Genomic DNA, 19,575 nt, shown 5'->3' on the forward strand with positions numbered 1-19,575 from the left:
GGATTTTTTTTCCCTCTTTCACTTCGTATATTGGGTTTCACTTTTTTTCCTTCTTTATTCCTTTTTTATTCTTTTCCCTTGAATTAGTTATTATCATACAACGAAGCTGCTGTTGTGTTATGGTCATATCTGAATTTCCTTGCAAGCTTTGTTGGTTTCGCAGGACTAGGCATTACTGAAATTAATGGAGTATGCGCATAATTTGATGACTTGTACATTCTTGAACCAGCAAGATGATTGTTGTTATTGTCATTAATAGATTCGTGATATGGTGCACCCAAAGATACCAACGGTGGAAATTCTCCTTTATCAAGGGTCGGTGACAAATGGAACTGCTTCATAGTAAATTGACTCTTGATTCGGGGCAGATTTTCAAGTAATAAATTTGATATGGATGCAGTTGTATTAGGCATAGTTTTATTTGGTAATGGCGGTAATGACAATGGTAATGGTGGTGGTAATAACAGTGAAGTATTTGTAGTTGTCATTTTTGAGGATGGTGTTTTGGTCTTTCTTGAGCTGCCACGGACCAATCTCGATAGAAAGTTTCTAAATGGCAGCATCGACACCATGGTGTAAATTATCAAGCCAATAAAATTTATTGGCCGCAACACTGTCCACCGGAACACAAGTCTGGGAATAAGGAGCAAGATTTTGAAATAGCACTTGATTCCGTAAATTGGTAGTGCGACGAATGCAAAGTAAATTGCATACATCATATTCCGAGCTGGATGCCGAGTAACCTCCAAAAATTGTTCCATTACGACAACGTACAATCCTAACAAGTATTTGTCAATCACCTCGACTAAAAAAGTCTTTAGTATTTCATAATCATACAATTGCAATTGGTTGATTAAAGGAGTAATCTCGCTCATCAAGATCTTGCGTACAATTTGTGGGTTCTTGAATATATCTTGGAGCGTGACTTCATTTTTGATTGATTTCAAGACCATGCTCACATTTTGAGAAAAGGATGTGTGTGTTTGAGAATGATTCACTTGTGGCGGCGTAGCAAATTTACTAAACGATGGGGTTCTAATAGATTCAAATATAATGTCATCACTATCACCATTACTATCACCATTATTAAGATTTTTAACAATGTTATTATCTACATTGTTATTAGTGTAGTGGTCATCTTCCTCGGCGATTGTCCTTAATGTCTTCTTCCCCATTGTAAGTGTTGATCTTCTTCTAACTATGGATGGTCGAACAGATTGTAACTGGTCGATTTTGGTTTGTGTGGGTAAAGAAGAAGAAGTAGTAGTAGTAGAAGTAGTAGAAGAAGAAGGCGAGGCCGTGGCCGAGACCGATGCCCAAGCAGAGGCAGAATGAGATACGTTCAATGGAAATGGCGAGATTGAGTTAGTGTATAGTTCTGAAGGGGTTTTTGCGTTTGCAAAATAATGTGGTTGCCGCTGCAATTGTAGTGACAGTTGAAGTTTCTTGTTTTTTGAATAACTTGTTCGTTGGATTTCTATGGGTGGAGTCATGGGTTTTGATATGCGTTTGGGATCAGCACTAGTTTTCTCTTGCAACTCACATTCTAGTCTGGCCAAGTCCAATTTCAATTTATCAAATTGTTTGTTATGAGATTGCAAGTGGTCCAACAAGATCTGATTCGTTAGATTTGGCAAAAAATAGTGCCTCAAGTCTTGAAACCAGCCTTGGAAGTCGGAGTTTTGGATATTGATTTGACTGTTGTTCAAGGAAGAGCTTTGCAACAGGTCAGTAAATGTGATGATGATTCTGAAAATGGAACAAAATTGCAACAAGGCGATATTGACATTGTTGAAAACCATTTTTTTTCTTTGTTGGTCAATGATTGTGTACTGTCTTGTCCATATTAGTAGGGTTGAGCTGAATATGGAGGAGAGCAAGCAGCATAACAAGGCGATGATTTCAAAAGTGGAGATTTTTCTGATTAGCAATATGACCTTGTCGTCAATCTCGCCATGTCGATGTTGGTTTCGATATCCTTCTTTTTTTTCCGTTTCTGGCTTCAATTGTTTCAAAAGCTTTGTTTTTGTATTTTGTAGTTGTTTCATCCAATTGTATGGCCATTCGATTGTGAATCTCACTACCCAGCTTATGAGTACCACTGTTAATAAGTCGATGATGAAGTTGCCAATCTGTTCGTTTCTGGGGATGTTATTAGAGTTTATGGGAAAGAGGATTGAGGTGAGTGTTGGTAATAAAATGACTGTATAAGTGAATAATTTGAATAAAGTTTCTTGATTCTGTGACGTAAATGAAGCAGGGGTAGTGATTTGTGGCAGCACAGATTTTCTATAATATGGAGGTCCTTTTGCTGAACTCGGCGGTGTAACAGAAACAATGTCACTTTGTTTGTTATGTTCCGTACTCATTTCTCTTGTGGTGGTAGGGGCAGTGGTAGTGGTTATGGTAATGTTGGTGGTTATGGTAATGTTGTTGTTAGTTTTAGTATAATTTGGTTGCCAAAAAATCAATAAAAATAAAAAAAAATTAGAAATTAGAAATTAAAAATTTAATAATAAATTTAAGGTAAAGTAAAGTATAAATTTAGATAACCTCTACAGCTTCTTTATTGAATAGGAAAAGCCGTCCACAATTGTGTAGGTTGTAAAACTAGATGGGTAAGGCAGTCTAAACTGAATATTGTTGAGAAACAGTGTAAAATGCAAGATCTCTTTGATACGAGTGTAAAAATGATGTTTTTACTTATATATATATATATATATATATACAATTGCCTTGGTATTATTTGTTTTGGTTTGATTTGTTTCTTTGCAACACCACCAAGTCTAAATTTTATTTGGGTATAGTATAGTATATATAGTATAGTATATAATATATAGTATATACTCTTTTCCTTCTCCTTGTTTATTTGAAATGGGGGAGGTTCAAGGGATGGGTGATTGACAACCTGGGTGTCTCATTAAAAAGTGAAACTCCTTTTTTTTTCTTTTTCTTTTTTATTCAGTTGTTGTTGATGTTGCTGTTGTTGTTCTTGGAGGGATAACATAAAAAAAATAGACCAGAAAGAAGAGTTTTTAATTCTGTTGATAAACGTTTTTTTTTAATTTTTTTATTATTTTTAATTTTTTTTTATTATTTTTTTTTTTATTATTTTATTTTTTTATTTTTTATTAAGAAAAGATGGAAAGAGTAATAGTAGAAGATGGCAAAATCACATCAATATATAAACAAATAAAGCACATCCTTACCTTGAATAGAGGAGTGTCAACCTTCCTCTATATTTAAGCAAACAAAAACAAGAAAGAGTGTTTATATACTTGATCCTTGTTGTAAAGATTAGTTTTCTAAAATCAAATCTTATTGTCTAGATTTGAATCTGGCATTAGATCTGAATCTAGCCTTCTTCTTTTTTTTTTCGTTCTATATATTTTATATATATTTTATATATATTTTATATATATTTTATATATATTATATTTTATTGTAGTGATCCCAAGCAAAGAATAATTTCTTAAATAAAAGAAAAAAAAAAAAAAAGACGCGTACAAAAACAACAACAGTAAATTATTGTTAGGAGAAATAAGAAGAAAGAGAGAGTGTAACTATCATCAACATAATGTTATACTTCCTTCCCCTCCCTTCCCCTCATTATATACTCACAACAACCATAGTCATAGAGTCATAGAGTCATAAGTATCAATATATCCTCCCTCAATCACCACCAACACTTCCTTCTCCCCTTCCCCTTCTTCTTCTCCCCTTCTTCTTCTTTTTCTTCTTCTTCTTTTTCCTTCACACCCTTCAGTCTCCTTTTTCCAAGACGATTGATAAACAGAATCTGAATATTTCTCTTATATTCTCACTTTGTATTTAATCATTATTATATCATATATCATTTTATTGTTTTATTATTCTCTTGTTCAAGGCTAAGTCTTTATGTTATATTATATTATATTGAGTAGTTCTGTGTTACATTCTACAGCCTTTCTGCAGTTACTTTGTTATTACTTATTTTTTTTTTTCTTTGAATCTTTATACCAACTCCAATTTGTAATTTACATGTGATAAAATTATACTTTATGTAAATGGTATAAAGTCAGTGTGCTGCTAAACTCTTGTTTTTTTTATTATCTCTATTTAAAAAAAAAAAAAAAGAAGACAAAGAATAAGAGGTATGGTAAATCCAATTGGTTGCAAATAATTAATAGACACAACAGAGAATGAGAATGAGAATGAGAATGAGAAAGACAAAGACAAACAAAATGTAGGTCACGTGCAAATAGGTAAGCATCAAAAAATTTCCCTTTCTTTTCTTTCTCTTTCTTTCTCTTTCTTTGTTTTTCTCTTCATTCCGCATTTTGAAGAGTCTTGTGAGATTACCCTTTCATATACAGATTGGAAATTAAAGAATAAAAAAAGGTATCCTATTTGATGGCCAAAACAAAAAAAAATGGAGAAAACACATTGTTTGACTGTTTGTTAGAAAGGAAAAAGAAGAGTAAAGAAAAGAAATGAAAAGAAGAGAAAAGAAAAGAAGAGAAAAGAAGAGAAATTCTTCTTCATTCATTTCTAAAGCTTCCTTTATCTTTTCTTTCTTCTTCTTCTTCTTCTTCCTCTTTTGTGTGTCTCACTGTGTGTGTGTGTCAAAGTGGCAAACGCAACAATGTGAAAAATTTTTCTTTCTTTTTTTCTTTCTTTTTTCTTTCTCTTATCAAATTTCAAACCTCAAAAAAAAAAACTCTCATCCCCTTCTTCCTACCTTCTTTCTTTCTTTCATTCTATAAAGAAACATTGAAAAAGACTTTCAGAATACACATCCATATAAATAAATATATATATTCATTACTTTTATTCTTTTTCTTCAAAAACTCATTCTCAACTAACTATTTTAAATCAACTCATAACAAATTCAAGACAAAATGGTTTTAGTACAAGATTTATTACACCCAAACCCAGCTTCTGAAAAGAAAACTCACAAGTTGAAGAAATTGGTACAAGAGCCAAACTCATACTTTGTTGACGTCAAGTGTCCAGGATGCTTCAACATCGTCACCATCTTTAGCCACGCACAAACAGCTGTCGCCTGTGAAAAGTGCTCAAACTTGTTGTGCACTCCAACCGGTGGTAAAGCCAAATTGGTTGAAGGCTCATCATTCAGAAGAAAGTAAGCGAAACAAAATAGATTGAAAAAAAATCAACAACAATCTTTATATATATAGAGAGAAAGGTTGTTATGTTTGAATAATTAATCAAGAGAAGGAGGAAAAAAGCACAAAGAAAGAACCAATTTCTTTAAATCTTTATTGCTTCTTCAAGTTCTTTTTTTTTTTGAGTTCTCCACTATAATTTGCATAAATAAAAAACTGGCATTTAATCACATTTCATTTCTTGAGTATTCAGCAAAGAAGAATAAATTGAAAAAAAAAAGAAATAACATATGTCTTTCTCTTTTTTTTCATCTATTTTTTTTGGTCTATACTATGACGGAGATGAGAAACAATTGGAGTGGTTGTGATATTTCATTGTGAATTCAATGAATAACAAATTAAATAAAATTGGGTAAGAAAGAAACATTAGAAAATAGAAACATTAAGCTGGTACGGTATAACAGCCTTGACCCTCCTTCCACAAGCACTCATTCACATACATACATACATAAACACATTTTGTCTATTAGACAAGAAAAGAGTCTTCCATCATCTAGAGCTCACTTTCTCAATGTACTGATACTTTTGCTCCAGGTTTACGGTTTGGCTCATAAGTTTATTGTCTTGTGATGATGACACTAGAAATTTTAGAATGGGTTTGGCGACTTTTTAAAGTCAATGAATCCTCAAATACCCCATTGTTGTTATGGTTGTTGTTGTTGTTGTTGAATCAAGTGCGGTTAGCTTATATTGTCTACTAGTGCACTCCTTTTTTGTTGGTTTCTTCTAATTTTTTCTTATTTTCAAAAAAATTTCATTTCCCATTCTTTGCTTTCTCATCCAGTTCAAAAGTACTATTTGGGCACAAGCGTGTCAGGTTATAGGTGTTGAGCGTTTACGGACTTTGATAGTATATACCAGATGTTATCTTTAGTTTGAATTGTTTATCTTTTGTAAATTTTATTTTTCCCTTTTTTTCTAATAGAGATTAACCAATTAATCAACTAAAAAACATAAAAACATAAAAAATCAAAAAAAAAAGAATAATGAAAACCACATTCTGTCAAAAACCTAATAGTAAATTACATCTATTTACATATTCATATATATATACACACAGACAAGGTTTACAATTACAAAAACTTGCTTTCCCCCACTTCCCACCCTCTCTCTCTCTCTCTCTCTCTCTCTCTCTCTCTCTCTCTCTCCAGCTATCTTTCGCATTCATTATTTTCCTTCGTACAGTGCTGGATCCACATCAAATTCTTTCCCCTTTTTAATATATTCCCTCGATTTCTCCATCTTGGAAGCCATAATCTCTACCGAACGCAACCCATCGTCAAACTCCTCTTCGTCAACTCCAGTAATCTTTTTCCAGTTTTGCTTCTTTTGCTCCTTCAAAAATGTCTTCTTTTGAGTCTTGTACAACATCTCCAATTTGGCCTTCACTTCGGGCGACACAACGGTTCTCTTTATAAAAGTCTTTCTTCCCAAAGCCCATTGATCCCCAAGCTGAGCCTTCCTGGCATCATGGTAAACTTGCTTACCAAGAGACTTGGGAATCTGCCAAAGCTCAATATCCCCCTCATTAGAACAAACAGTCATCTTGACATTTCGCTTAATTTTGGAAGGATGATCAACAATCCGAGGCCAGAAATCAATGTCATCAGTGTCAACTGGTGAATTGTCGTTATTACTATATTCTCTCAAATTATCAATCTTATCAAGCGTCTCTTGATCATTTAAACTCCTTTCAGCAATCAAATACGAATAAGAACCATCTTCGGTGTTTCTACCACCAGGTCTTCCTGTACCCGCAAGTTTCTTCAACTCACCACGACTAACGGTACCAATACCATCATGTGCTGTCTTGTCCCATTTTGTAGCAAGCATCTTGCCCTTTTTCAACTCCATTGTATAATCCGGCCTCTCAACTGTTTTCGAAAACGAACAGAAATTGAGTCTATGTTTATGCGATGGAATCTTAAAAAATTTAGGATCGCCCAATTGCAAAGGACATGTCCTATGGTGCGGACATGGTGCAAGAATCTTGATGTGATAATCAATCTTGTCGTACATTTCCTCCAATGGAGTATGAGGTTCAAAAATCTCAAAATTCTCACCATCATCTTCTTCGTCAAACCTCAACTCTTCTTCGCTAACTTTCCCGAATTTAGAGTCAAGAACATTTTCCAAATTCTCACCCTGTTCTCTCAATTCTTTTTCTTTTTCTTCTTCTTCTTCTTTTTCTAATTTAGCAAGCATCTCTTTTTCAAACTCGATATCCTCATCGGTAACAAGAAGACTCTCCTTCTTTAATTTCTGTGGTTTTCCCAAAGACCCTTTAATATACGGGCGAGGAATCTTACCCAACTCTTGGGGAAACCTCTCAGGACGAATCATAACTTGTCTTGCTCTAGCAACAGTTTCAAAACCAACTGCATTACCACGTTCTACAATAAGAAGATGACCACCAGGTGCCAAGAGCCTCAAAATCATTCGCAAATTCTCATCAACATCCTTTGGAAAGTTGTATTCTTTTGAAAGTAACGAATGATGCACCATAATAAGATCGTATTGTTTATTTGTAGGTATAGTATCCCTCAAAGTTGTCCTAATATTGATCTTGGTCGAGTCTATGGGACCAAGATATTTCTCTTCCTTGATTTTCTTTGAATCCTTTTTCTGTTTCTTCTCCTTCTCCTTGATCATCATCTTCTTCTCGTGAATGTCTTTTCCCAATTGCTTTTCCTCTACTCCAAAAGACACCGAGTCTTCAGCAATTTTTGCCTTGTTTTGTTCTCCTTCCTCACCAGGTTCAATCTCCAGTTCTTCAAAATCTTCTGCAGTATTTTCATTCAACTGACGAGACAAGATAATCTTTGCATTCTTTTTCATTTGACTGTTTCTTCGCCCAATAACATACGCAGTTTTTTCTTCAGGAATCCACTGATCGCCCATCACATCATTCAAAGCTACCATACCCGTGGCTGGGCCGTATCCTATATCCAAAACTCTTTGCGGATTGAACTTGTCCTTACCCACCCGTTTTTGAAGTTCTAAAATAACTTGTTTGATATGGCTGAAATCTTGGAGAAATAACGCTGCAATGTACGCATTACACTCCGTTTCTGACAGCGGACTTTGTTGAATTTGGTTCTTGTTAAGATCTTTGAAAACAGCTACAACTTGTTGTCGAAGCCTCGAAGGGAGAGTGGTAACTAATATGTTATTCTGTATCACTTCCGCAATAGCCTTCGGTAGTCTTTCAACAGAATGATCGATTTTGCCTAGTAGTGTTTTGGGGTCTAATCTTGCCTCTGTTGCATTTTCACCATGTATAAGTGAACCATCAGGATTTCTAAAAGGTGATTCGCCAAGTATTTCATCGTTATCTTTTTCAGTTGTCAAGTTTTCAGAGTGGTTTTGTATCTGATCTGCCGGTATATACTTCCTCACAATATCCTTACTCAGACGTTCTTCTACTTTGAGGAAATCAAAATCAAACTCTTCTTTTTGCAGCTGGTGATGATGATGATGATGATGTTGCGCGTTGTGTAGTAGCACCCGAGATACTGCAATATGCCTCCGCAGTACTAGCGATGATGCTGATAGTCTATTGTGTGCAAGTATGTGCTTTCTCAACATTGGATGTGGTTAATGGGGAGCGGAAAGGGTGATGGTTGCAAATGATTCACAGCGATAAGAGAGATGAGTTTTAAATAGTGCAATGCAATCTACACTCTATACGCATTTCTCTCTCCTTTGTTTAAATTTTTATTTTCTCAAAATTTTTCTTTCCAACCAAACAAACTGATAGAAATAATAAGTCGCAAAAATTTTTATCTTTTTATTTTTTTTATAATTTTTTTTGATTTAAGGGAAAAAGATCAGGAGAAAATAGAAGAGAGAGAGAGAGAGAGAGAGAGAGAGAGAGAGAAAGTGAAAAGTATACAAATGAAGTTTCAACAGTGAGGATTATCCAACGAATACAATTGATAATACTAACTACAAAAGCAAACTCGTTCCATCTTTCCGGTATTCATATCAAAAAAGATACGAAAAAGAACAGAGCAAAAAAAAAATAAAAGACAATATCAACGACTACAACAATCATAGCAGCTAGAGCGACGACATCGACAACAACTACTCATACTATTACTAAAACATCAATTCTTTTTTTATTTTTTTATTTATTTCAGATATAAATGTTCAAGTTTGTTGGTTACGCTACCCCAATTGTAGCAGCTGCAGCTGCAGTTTCAACTCGTTCAAATACCATATACAATGAATCGAATCGTCGATTCTATGAAGATGATGTCACTGCGGCTCATATTCCAGGGACTGTAGTAGCAGCACCAGCGTCTGAAATTGCATCTCTTGGGGAAAACAGAATCGTGGATGGTATTTCAGTGCGCTCAACTCCAACTACAGAGATTTTTTTCAAGACAATTAGGTTCCATGCTGTTGGCAACTGGACCAGATTCAACCACTGGGTGAATCAAAAATACACTACTTTCAATGATACTGAGCGGTATGTTGCAAGTACGGTGAGCGATTTACATTACAAGAGAGAAGACCTTTTACCCAATGGGATCTATGTCGTGATAGCAATCTTATCGGGGACAATTGCTGCAAGACCTCGTGGTATCCTTGCCAAAGTCGCATTTCCCACAATATTTGGATTGGCTGCTTTCAAGTACTTTTTACCAAAAACATTTGAAAACACACGCGAATTTGCATGGAGTTTGGAACAAAAAAATCTTCCCGAAGTTGCAAGACAACAAGAAAATGCATACCACAGTGCAGTGGGACTTGCCAAGGCTATTGAGGAAGGAACAGAACACAGTGTAAAGCGTGTAGAGGAAGGCGCGGCTACCGTGAGAAGGTCAATAGCTGGAATCACTGGATTGAATCTTGATGAAGAAGTATCCAAAAAGAAATAGAAATAGAGAGGGAGAGTAAAAGACAATTTCGAAAGAAATATATAAAATGAAATAAAAAAAAAAATTAAGACATTCTGTACATTCTGTACATTCTATACATTTGGTACACCTCTTGCACTTTAAACTGTATTTTGTGATAGCTTTGGCCCTTCCCCTCCTTTTGAGCATATTGGTTTTTTACTTTCAAAGTTTTTTTTTTTTTTTTTTGGTTCTTTTTTTTTCTGGGTTTTTCTATTTGTCTTGAATCCTCCTTCTTGACCTCTCTCTCGCTTATGGCTGCGAAAAAAAAAGAGACATAACTGAAAAAGAAATAACTCCCCCCCCCCCTCCCCCCGAAAAAATATAAGACTGTTTGTGTTTCCCGCTTACTTGTGTGTTTTATGGGATTTCATTGAAAAGACTCCTTTGTAACATAACAGAGGAATCAAAAGAATTTTATTATGTCTCTATTTTTCTTTTCTTCACATATTATTTAGTTAAAGTTGAAAAGACTATTTTGTTACTTTTGAGTGGTCACAGTTTTATTTTTACTTTTACTTTTACTTTTACTTTTACTTTTACTTTTACTTTTACTTTTACTTTTACTTTTACTTTTACTTTTACTGTTACTTTATTCACCATCACGATTATGAGTGACAGGCGCCTAGCAACCGCTTTGCAGAAAGTGCTTGACATGTTCACATCATTGTCTGGTCTAGGTGCAGCCGCTGTACTTCCACTGCACAATGATGATTGCACAATAACAAATGAAGCGCCAACTAATAAAGTTAACAAAGTATCGGCGCAAAGTTTACAGCTGAAGGTTAATAAGCTCTTGAAATTAAACAATACAACTAGAAAGTATGAACTGGCTTTAACAAATGATATTGCTCTTTGGCTGGATTCAATTCTTAATCAAGAATGCTCACAATTTATCAAAGATTTCAACCAGTTATTATTGAGCCAGTTATTTGCTAATACACAATTAACTCAGAGGATGGAAAAGATTAAACTAAGTTTATCCTTTGTTAATGAGCGGGAGAGGAAGCAGCAAAACCTATTGGCGACTAGATACAAGTTGGAAAAACAGTTCAGAGATAGTAGGAGTAAATATGGACCCGATGCATCATCAACAATCCTTATTAAAGAAAAATTAGAAGAGATTGAGTGCAATTTGCAGGTCGTTGAGCAGCAATATATAAGGTCAATTTTGAATGACCTTCGAGAGAGTTTGATGGAATATATTTACACCTTGAATGCAGCATCACGAAAGCTTAAAATGAACAGTGATGACTGTATGGACAACTTTAACGCAATCGAACATGGATATGGAAACATAGCTAGCGGCATAGGCAATAATTTACGGGACATTGAGATTGCTAGAGTATCCCCTGAAAAGTATGCCAGGCTCTCAGATGCAACAGAAGCAATACCAAAAGAAACACATTCAAATTCAAATTCAAATGCAAATACAAATGCAAATGCAAATTCAAATGCAAATGCAAATGCACTATTAAATACAGATATAAATATCAAGCGTCCCAAGCGTAAACCTCCACCTCCGTTCACGGAAGCGGAGCTTATCAAATTGCGTGATTATGACTTACCTACTCCACAGTCCATGTGCAATGATTGTAAGAAAGCGATTCCGTGTATACATACTGAAGGCGCATCTCATCAAAGTTTGAAACCACAGAAGGCTCAATTTCAGCAGCGTTTACAATCACAATCACAATCACAGTTATCGAAACATGTTGACCCACAAATTCATCAGCAAGACGAGCAACGTCTTCCATATAGCCCTACGCAACCACTTCCACCAAACGGTTCACAACCCAAACAGATTTTGAATGGTACTTTTCGTCAGCAACACATGCAAGGTATAGGTCATGATTTAGAAAGTAAGGGTTTTATGATGAAAGAGTTTAACCATAGCTTGGACGAAAATGAGTATGGCGATGCAATTTTCCAGCAACAGCAACACAATAATCATCCACATCAGTTTAGGGATATTTCAATGATTAGTGATCACTGGAACTAAACTGAATTTCGTAGCTTAAATATGCTAAATATGCTAAATACGCTAAATATTCTCCTATTAAATACAGTACTTGATATCAAATAAAAAAAGAGAAAAACTAAAAAAAAAAAAAATAAAATAATTTAAACATGAAAAACTTATGTTTATACTCGACTGTCAAGCCCTTGCTTTCTATAATAAACTGAAAAAAAGAAAATATAAAAATAAATGTAAAATACAAAAGACACTTTATATACATTTGTTACAAACTGTTCGTTCGTTCCTTTGTTCGTCTGTCTCTTCCTTTTATTCTTATTTTCAAATTTCATATTTGTTGTCCTACAATATTCTTCATTTTTTCGTCAACAATTTTTCATCCATCTCTACTATTCAAATTCCCATTCTTGAAAAACTTTTTACCAATCTCATATGAAGATATCATAATGGCGCAAGCTGGTGCAATCTTCATCACTCTTGGACCAAACCCAGCATATAAAGCACCCACACCTTCCTTTCTGTATATGTCAGCCAAAAATCTGAACATGCTTGGTCTTTTCACACGTCTATTTCCTTCGCGACTAACACTTTCATCATCTGTTGTAATTTGAAGTCTAGTTTTCCCCACATCGAATGGATTGGTGAAAAAAGCGGCAATGGATCCAGAAATGGACCCCGATAGAAACGAAGTGGTAAACACCTTCCAATCTTCATGACCTTCAGCTGATGTTTTGGAATTATTGTTAAAGTCAACTTTCAACAATTCGGATATCCCACGCTTTAAATGCTCATAAGAAAACCAATATATTCCAGAGAACGGTACGTCTCTCCAAAGTGTAATGCCCAAACCCTTAAACAATGTGCCAGCTCCATTCTTTTGCATCAAGGTCATTGAGTCTTTCAAAAGGTGGCGCATTACGCCAGACGACTCTTTAGAATCTGCTGGAATGGACTGCAATCTCGTTTTTATCAACTCTACCGGAGCGACAAATGTAGCTGACATACACCTTGCCAAGGCACCACAAAGCAATGGATTAAAAGTATAGCCTCCAAAAGGCGAGTGATCTCGAAGGTACTCATACCCAGTGAAGTATATAATATTTGACGGAACAGCCATGAGTAAAGTCAATGACAACCCTCGCCATAACGTGGTAATACCTTCATGCTTACTGATAGTGGCAAATCCTTGGAACGTGGATGAAATACGAGTACAATTTTCAGCTCCCGGATTGCAGTAATGATTGTGGATCCAAAATAGTTCAGGTGATGATGTAGCAAGCTTTGTTGCAGAAGATGCGAGTGTTGGTGATGATGATGGTGATGATGATGTTATAAGAGACGATGTTGCCGAGGAAGGTATTTTCATCCCTACAGGCTTTATACTCGATGTAGGAAACTCTTTAGGAAACTCTTGAGGAAAATGTTTTTGACAACAAGGTTCATTTTGCGGTAGAATCTCTTGCTGTTGTATTCTTATCCTTATCACGTCAAATGGCGTAACCACCAATGAAGTGATTAAACTTCCTGAGCAAGCACTAATCATTCGCTGCGTTATCGAGATTTGCTCATCGCTCATCGTAAGCGTTTTTCCTTGTTTGATATATCTTCTGGTTGTAATCGCAGCAGTAGCAATGGATGCAATACTAGTGAAGGAGCCCTCAGAGTTAAATGCTGATAGATTGTGCACAGTTTGGTCCAGGTGGTTAGACTCGTTAGTTTTAATTGCTTTTAAGAACATGGTAATGACGCACAGCTAACAAGTAATTTTTCAAATCGGGGAAATATTCGGGTGAGGTTTCCGAGGGGGAAAAGTTAAAAGGAAAAAAAAAAAAACAAAAAACAAATATCAATAAAATAATACAACAAGAAAGAAAAGAGGGAAAAAGAAAAAAGACAAACAAAAAGAAAAAAAAAACAAAAGTAATACCTTCTAAAGCATTGATAAAGGTATCTTTGAGGTATATGGAGACAATTTATAGAAAAAAAGAAAGTAAGACTTGAAAAATCAAGAGGTTATTAAGGTGAAAAAAATTGAAATAATAGTTTGTAAAAAGCTTAAGAAAAATACGTCTCTATTAAAAAAAAAGAAAAAAAAAAAAAGAAAATAAAATGCGTTAAAGACCGTACATCGCTCGGTATGTTTAACCCTCTTTGTAAGTGACGGGTCGCAGCAACAACGCCTTCAAAAGGTTTCCCGAAGTGCAATGTGCGAAGTGCGGGAGAAGGAATTACACAAAGCCACATTGCTGATTGTTTTATAAATATAATATGTTTTAGCGAAATAAAAAATATTACATGCCATTGTCTTCTTTCCTTTTTTTTTTTCAAATGTATTATTGTCTATGAAAGTTTTATAGTATATGGCTCATATCAATATTCTACGACTACATCTCTGCAGTTGTATATGCAAATGTTGGAGTCTTGGGTATTGTTGGTTGCAAGCATCATATGGTGTGGATGAAAGGTTGTACTGGAAACATAATTGATACCACGACCAGAACTTAGGTATTTGCTCTCTTGCGAAATGTTTCTCAATGTCGCCAAGTCTGTCCCCCCTGTTGACCACATTCTTACAGATTTGGACCCCGTGGTCAAGACTGGCGCATGCTCATGCACATCCATGCTTCTTATTTGTTTATCAGGAGTTGTATATGTCATAACTGGATCATTGAGTCTGATATCCCAAAGATTAACAAATCCATCGGAAGAACCACTTACAAGTTCCCTAAACCCACCTCGTTGCATATGGACATTACGAATCGACCCATATCCAAATTGACAATCATTTTGACTATTTGGTTGTTGTCTTCCCAGCTTCCATACTCTCACCATTGATTCACGTGAATCCAACCTTCTATCATAAACTCGGATACTTCCATCGTCAAATCCAGCAATAAAAACGTTACCAGCGACTTGATCCGATGTTAAGGATGTAATCGAGGAAGAAGATCGTGCTGGTATATCCAGTAAACAAAGCTCACGAGGCGCATCCCAAATTCGAATAACTTTAACATCTCCACTAACAAGTAATGAACCTCTTGACTGTTGCCATTCCGACACTAAACCTGAACTTTTTGCAGTAAGAAGCAAATCAGTTAATGCACGCCACCCTGTAACCAATTCAACCCCATTATTCTTCTTCTTGCCCTCAATTCGGGATGTTGTTCTGCCACTTACATCCTTTATTGCAAGTCCCATATCACCACCGTTGATCGACTTTCTAATCTCCTTTCCACCCTTCTTCATCTTCATCTTCATCTCCCCCTCGTCGTCATCATCATCATCATCATCATCATCAACATAATCATCCTCATTATTATTACCATATTCTTCTTCATTGCCATTTTCATTCGTATGGAAATTTTTATAAATTTTCACAACTCCATCAGAAGAGCCAGTGAGTAGCAAGGATTGATCATCTTCATTTAAAAATTTTATGTCTGTAATTTTGGTACCAAATGGATTCCCATTTGAGAATTTCTTCACCACAACTCCGGCATCCCAATCCCAAACTGTAAGATTATCTTTTTCATCACTAGCAACTAGAATCTTTTCAAATTGCGTGAATCTAATACATTTGGGTTGAACAATGTTGTTCAATATCTTGATATCCGCATTCCAGTCTCCTCTCACAGCCATTTCCTTTTGAGGTTGCGTCTTTTGAATGATTGCTTCATTCCTGTTACGCCTCCACAACCTCTTGATATACTCTTTTGAACCAGGTTCATCGATTTCGTTTTTAGACATTTGTGGTTCTTGAAAATACTCGCAACTATAGTCAAAAAATCCAGAATGAGAAGGCATCGAGGGTGGATTTGACAAGTCCCTTTCAACAAAAAAAGCCGATCTTGGTTTGTACTCAGCACCATAGCCCACTTGTATTGGTCCTGCTCTCAACATACGTGTAAAATTTGGTAAATCTGTCTCTTCGTTGAGGTGAAAACTTTTGAAAAGTTTCGATATGGAAAAATTTTTAATCTTTGAAGTAATGGACTCTGTATCAGAAGAAGAATTATTATCCAGACCTTGACCCGCAAAAGATGACGATGCAGCCCTTGTCGTCGTTGTTGCCGTCATCAATGAAGAGCCCTCAATGCGCAAATTGTTCTTTCTATTGATCACAGATGCGCTGGAAGTTTGTCGTTTCGAGTCATTTAAAGGTTTCCTACCCGCAAGAATAGGCTTCTGGGGTTGATGCACTTGGAAACTATCGATTTCAATCGACGACTTGCTCAATAAAAAGCTTTGCATATCTACCACCAAAGGAGCCAACTCGCTTTCATTTAGTTTGAACATCACAAAATCAATCAAAGTCTCAGCTAATTGCTTTATTTCACAATGTGGGTCTTCCGAAAGAATAAGTAATGCTTTCCAAACTGAGCTGAAAATCGAACCGTAAGCGGGTGACTTTTTCCGAAATTCATTTAATGAATTTGGATCATCCAATAACACAATTTCCTCCTCGAGCTGATTAAAAGCTACAATAAGGAAAAATTTGAAATATGTTTGAATGAATTTGCTGATGAAAAATACCAACTCTCGACGAACAATGGGTGAACCATCACCTAACAATCCAAGCAAAACATTGGCAAGTTTCAAATCTTGCTGCCTCATCTCATCCTTTTTAGCATCCATAGCTGTACCATTAGGTGCTGCAGGTTGCAGTTGCAGCAGTTGCAGCAGTTGCTGTCCAATCCCCAAGCTTAATGTAGGCTCAGTAATAAATGTTGTTAGTGCCAAGATGATCGAAGTGCGCACCTCCGGAATGGGATCATTTAACAACATGTACAACTCAGTAACATAACCATCCTTATAAGCAGCCCATTTCCCATCGGGATATTTGTTCCACAATTGCGATAAAAGCAAACAGCACCATTGTCTAAGCAACGGATTTTCACTAATCGAAATGAGCCTTATGCAATTGCCAATCAATTCCGTGGAAAAACAGAGTCTTTGTCCATTTTTGAAATCCCTCATAAACAAAGTCAATATAAATGCACTCATGGCCTTGTGATCATCATTAATTAATAAAGGACCAGAGCTCGTGCCATTTAAAGCGACAGTTGTGGTATTTGCAGAGTTACCTGGTGTACCGGACAGCGAGTTCAAGATCAGGTAAAAATAATTGTAGCCCTTATCCTTGCATAATTCTTGTTGTGTTCCTTTATAATCAATTGCCATAATTCGTGCCCAAATAAAAATTAAAACCGGCTTTAGCTCTTGAGCGGGACTTTGCAAAAGCTTCAACACGTATGGGAATATCCCAATAGACAATGATAAATAAACTGCCCAAGGACCAAGATCAAGAAATTTCGACAACAATATCAAAGCTCTTAACCTGTGGACCTGTGATAAAAGCACTTGCAACACTATAGGTAATTGTTCTGGTGGCTCTTTGGTGGATGGTCCAGCATATTTCAACCAAATCTCAAAAGCTGTAAGCTGTTGCTCAAAAAATGTTGAGTGTTGGTAATTGCCCAAATTCTGTCCAGCAACAGTAGAAGAGCCACCACTATGATTCTGGTTTTGATTTTGACTTTGATTTTGATTTTGGTTTTGGTTTTGGTTTTGGTTTTGATTGTGATGTGACCCATTTTGCGTTGGTACAGAAGTTAAAGAGGAAGTTGAACCATTACGAACATTAGCTGCTGCTGAAGCCGCCGATTTCTCGTTATTGGATACAGCTGATTGCAGAGATGCATTATCAGTAGTTTTTCCACCTCCATCTTCCGTAGTTTTCAAGAGCTGGGAAAGTACTTGATCAATAGCCAAATCCCAAGAGTCCCACATTGGATGATACTTGACCACGTCTGGCAATGGTGGGTCGCTGATAGGGTTGCAGTTTAAAAGTGGCATTATCCTCTTGGCAAGCAAGAAGTTTCTAAACAATGCAGCAACCATAAGATCCTGTCTGAAAAGCCTCTTAAAAATTGGTCTCGACAACGATGTCCATGCAATTGTGTCTGTGATTGCAGTAAAGATCCAATTCAATTCTCCCAAAGGGGTTCTTCGATCAGTTAGTTTTCCCGGAATAATAACATTCCCTACCTGATTCCTAGGAAGTTGATCATAGTAATTTTTCCTCATTGAGCTTTGCATTATGAACCAAGTGACACTAATATCAATTGGACAAGTTAAGCAACAAGTAAATAGATCAGCTGGTAAATCTGGGCTCATTGGTAAAAGCTCATTGCTTTTACAAGCAGCCAATTGAATGCAATCAAGGTATGCTGACGTGGGTGATGGCGCACTTTGGTCATGGTTCCCATCGTTATCATCGTCTATTCTTTTTTGAACAAATTTCTTAAAGTTTTGGATTATATTTCCAGCACTATTGCAATCGTATACGAATATTACGGGCGCGCCTAGCCAAGTTTGCAAGTCGTATAAGGATATTGGAATATATTGCGTATATCCTCGATTAAAGACCCATATTTCTCCACTTGTAGTAGGTTGCGGAACACCATGTCCGTTGTAATGGAACAAGATTCGTTCATCCTTGGCGTTTCTTCGTAGAGTGTTGCAAAATCTCTTGACATCTTCAACACACGGATCCAAGGATTGCTTATATCGGGTTCGCAAAGACAAGGTTTCATACTGAGATTGTAAATTTTTGCCAATGTTTTCAAGTGCCTTTTTTGTATCTGTGAAAGTTGTAGGGTCGCACCATGCTTCGAATTTGGCACAGGGGTATGTCTTCATTACATCTGGTGGGTCAACTCCTAAGTTTAGACAAAGCACAAGGACTGCGCTTATAGTTTTTTGTCGTTCTTTCATGACTTTCCAGTCATATATTGGTTGGTAATTTTTGTAATACTTTGGCATCATTTTCATTTCTGGAGTAATTGGGTTACCATTTGTAATCTGGCGTTTGTCGTCGTAGTATATATAAAATGTGTTTGCAAGAGTGTTGAGAAAATTTTCAGAATTGTAATCGTCATCAAACCCGTGTCTCATCTTGTCGTTCAACTGAAAGGCCGGTCGTCCATCTCCATTTAATAAATGAGGAGCCACTGGGTTGGGTGTTGATACAACTACTCTAGACAGTGGCCCTACCCTTGCTCCGGTCACTGTTTGTTTTGATTCTTGCTCAGACCTGGATTCGGACCCAAATCCGGATCCGGATCCAACTCCTCTCGTTGTTCCCGCTGTTCCTGCTGTTGTTGTCAAATTAGTCATGTTGTTTTCCATATCCAAAATTTGGGTTATTGTTTTCTTCAAATATCTAAGCAGAATGTATTAATGCACTGTGTTGTTATGTAGCCCAGTTCTACAGAATCACTTTCAATAATCTAATCATGTAAATCTTTAGAGAGTAGGTTCAGGTGCTTGACCACTCTTGAGTGAGGTCCGAAAGGAAAGATTCAAGATTACGAATATTGTCAGTACATTTATTTCGAGTCGTGAGCACTTGGCGAGGCGTAAAAGAGACACACAAATAGAGATGAAAAAAAAAAAATATACAGAAAAAAACAAAAAAGCAGAGACTTTGTCTTGTTCACTTTAGTGGAGGGAAAGATGTATA

At 36.2% G+C, this 19,575-nt stretch overlaps 7 protein-coding genes across 7 annotated transcripts; 3 read left to right on the forward strand and 4 right to left on the reverse strand. All coding sequences in view use genetic code 12, as the record gives it.

Annotated features, from left to right (window-relative positions):
* Positions 1-83: 83 nt before the first annotated feature.
* PVL30_001709 (uncharacterized protein) lies at positions 84-2,369 on the reverse strand (the record flags this gene model as incomplete). The annotated part of the gene is made up of 1 exon (XM_001526854.1): positions 84-2,369. One exon carries the CDS (start codon positions 2,367-2,369, stop codon positions 84-86), a length of 2,286 nt encoding a protein of 761 aa, XP_001526904.2.
* Positions 2,370-4,880: 2,511 nt separating this feature from the next.
* Positions 4,881-5,129, forward strand: RPS27A (ribosomal 40S subunit protein S27A; the record flags this gene model as incomplete). The annotated part of the gene is made up of 1 exon (XM_001526855.1): positions 4,881-5,129. The coding sequence occupies one exon, from the start codon at positions 4,881-4,883 to the stop codon at positions 5,127-5,129; it is 249 nt and encodes an 82-aa protein (XP_001526905.1).
* A 1,206-nt stretch (positions 5,130-6,335) lies between these two features.
* On the reverse strand, positions 6,336-8,756 carry RSM22 (37S ribosomal protein S22; the record flags this gene model as incomplete). Its single annotated transcript, XM_001526856.2, has 1 exon — positions 6,336-8,756. The coding sequence occupies one exon, from the start codon at positions 8,754-8,756 to the stop codon at positions 6,336-6,338; it is 2,421 nt and encodes an 806-aa protein (XP_001526906.2).
* A 560-nt stretch (positions 8,757-9,316) lies between these two features.
* Positions 9,317-10,054, forward strand: PVL30_001712 (uncharacterized protein; the record flags this gene model as incomplete). The annotated part of the gene is made up of 1 exon (XM_001526857.1): positions 9,317-10,054. The coding sequence occupies one exon, from the start codon at positions 9,317-9,319 to the stop codon at positions 10,052-10,054; it is 738 nt and encodes a 245-aa protein (XP_001526907.1).
* A 628-nt stretch (positions 10,055-10,682) lies between these two features.
* Positions 10,683-12,074, forward strand: PVL30_001713 (uncharacterized protein; the record flags this gene model as incomplete). The annotated part of the gene is made up of 1 exon (XM_001526858.2): positions 10,683-12,074. The coding sequence occupies one exon, from the start codon at positions 10,683-10,685 to the stop codon at positions 12,072-12,074; it is 1,392 nt and encodes a 463-aa protein (XP_001526908.2).
* A 352-nt stretch (positions 12,075-12,426) lies between these two features.
* MTM1 (Carrier protein, mitochondrial) lies at positions 12,427-13,788 on the reverse strand (the record flags this gene model as incomplete). The annotated part of the gene is made up of 1 exon (XM_001526859.2): positions 12,427-13,788. One exon carries the CDS (start codon positions 13,786-13,788, stop codon positions 12,427-12,429), a length of 1,362 nt encoding a protein of 453 aa, XP_001526909.2.
* A 632-nt stretch (positions 13,789-14,420) lies between these two features.
* Positions 14,421-19,241, reverse strand: KOG1 (Target of rapamycin complex 1 subunit kog1; the record flags this gene model as incomplete). Its single annotated transcript, XM_001526860.2, has 1 exon — positions 14,421-19,241. One exon carries the CDS (start codon positions 19,239-19,241, stop codon positions 14,421-14,423), a length of 4,821 nt encoding a protein of 1,606 aa, XP_001526910.2.
* Positions 19,242-19,575: the final 334 nt, after the last annotated feature.

The sequence above is a fragment of the Lodderomyces elongisporus genome, chromosome 2, assembly GCF_030384665.1.
Source record: "Lodderomyces elongisporus chromosome 2, complete sequence".
Taxonomy (NCBI): Eukaryota; Fungi; Ascomycota; class Pichiomycetes; order Serinales; family Debaryomycetaceae; genus Lodderomyces; species Lodderomyces elongisporus.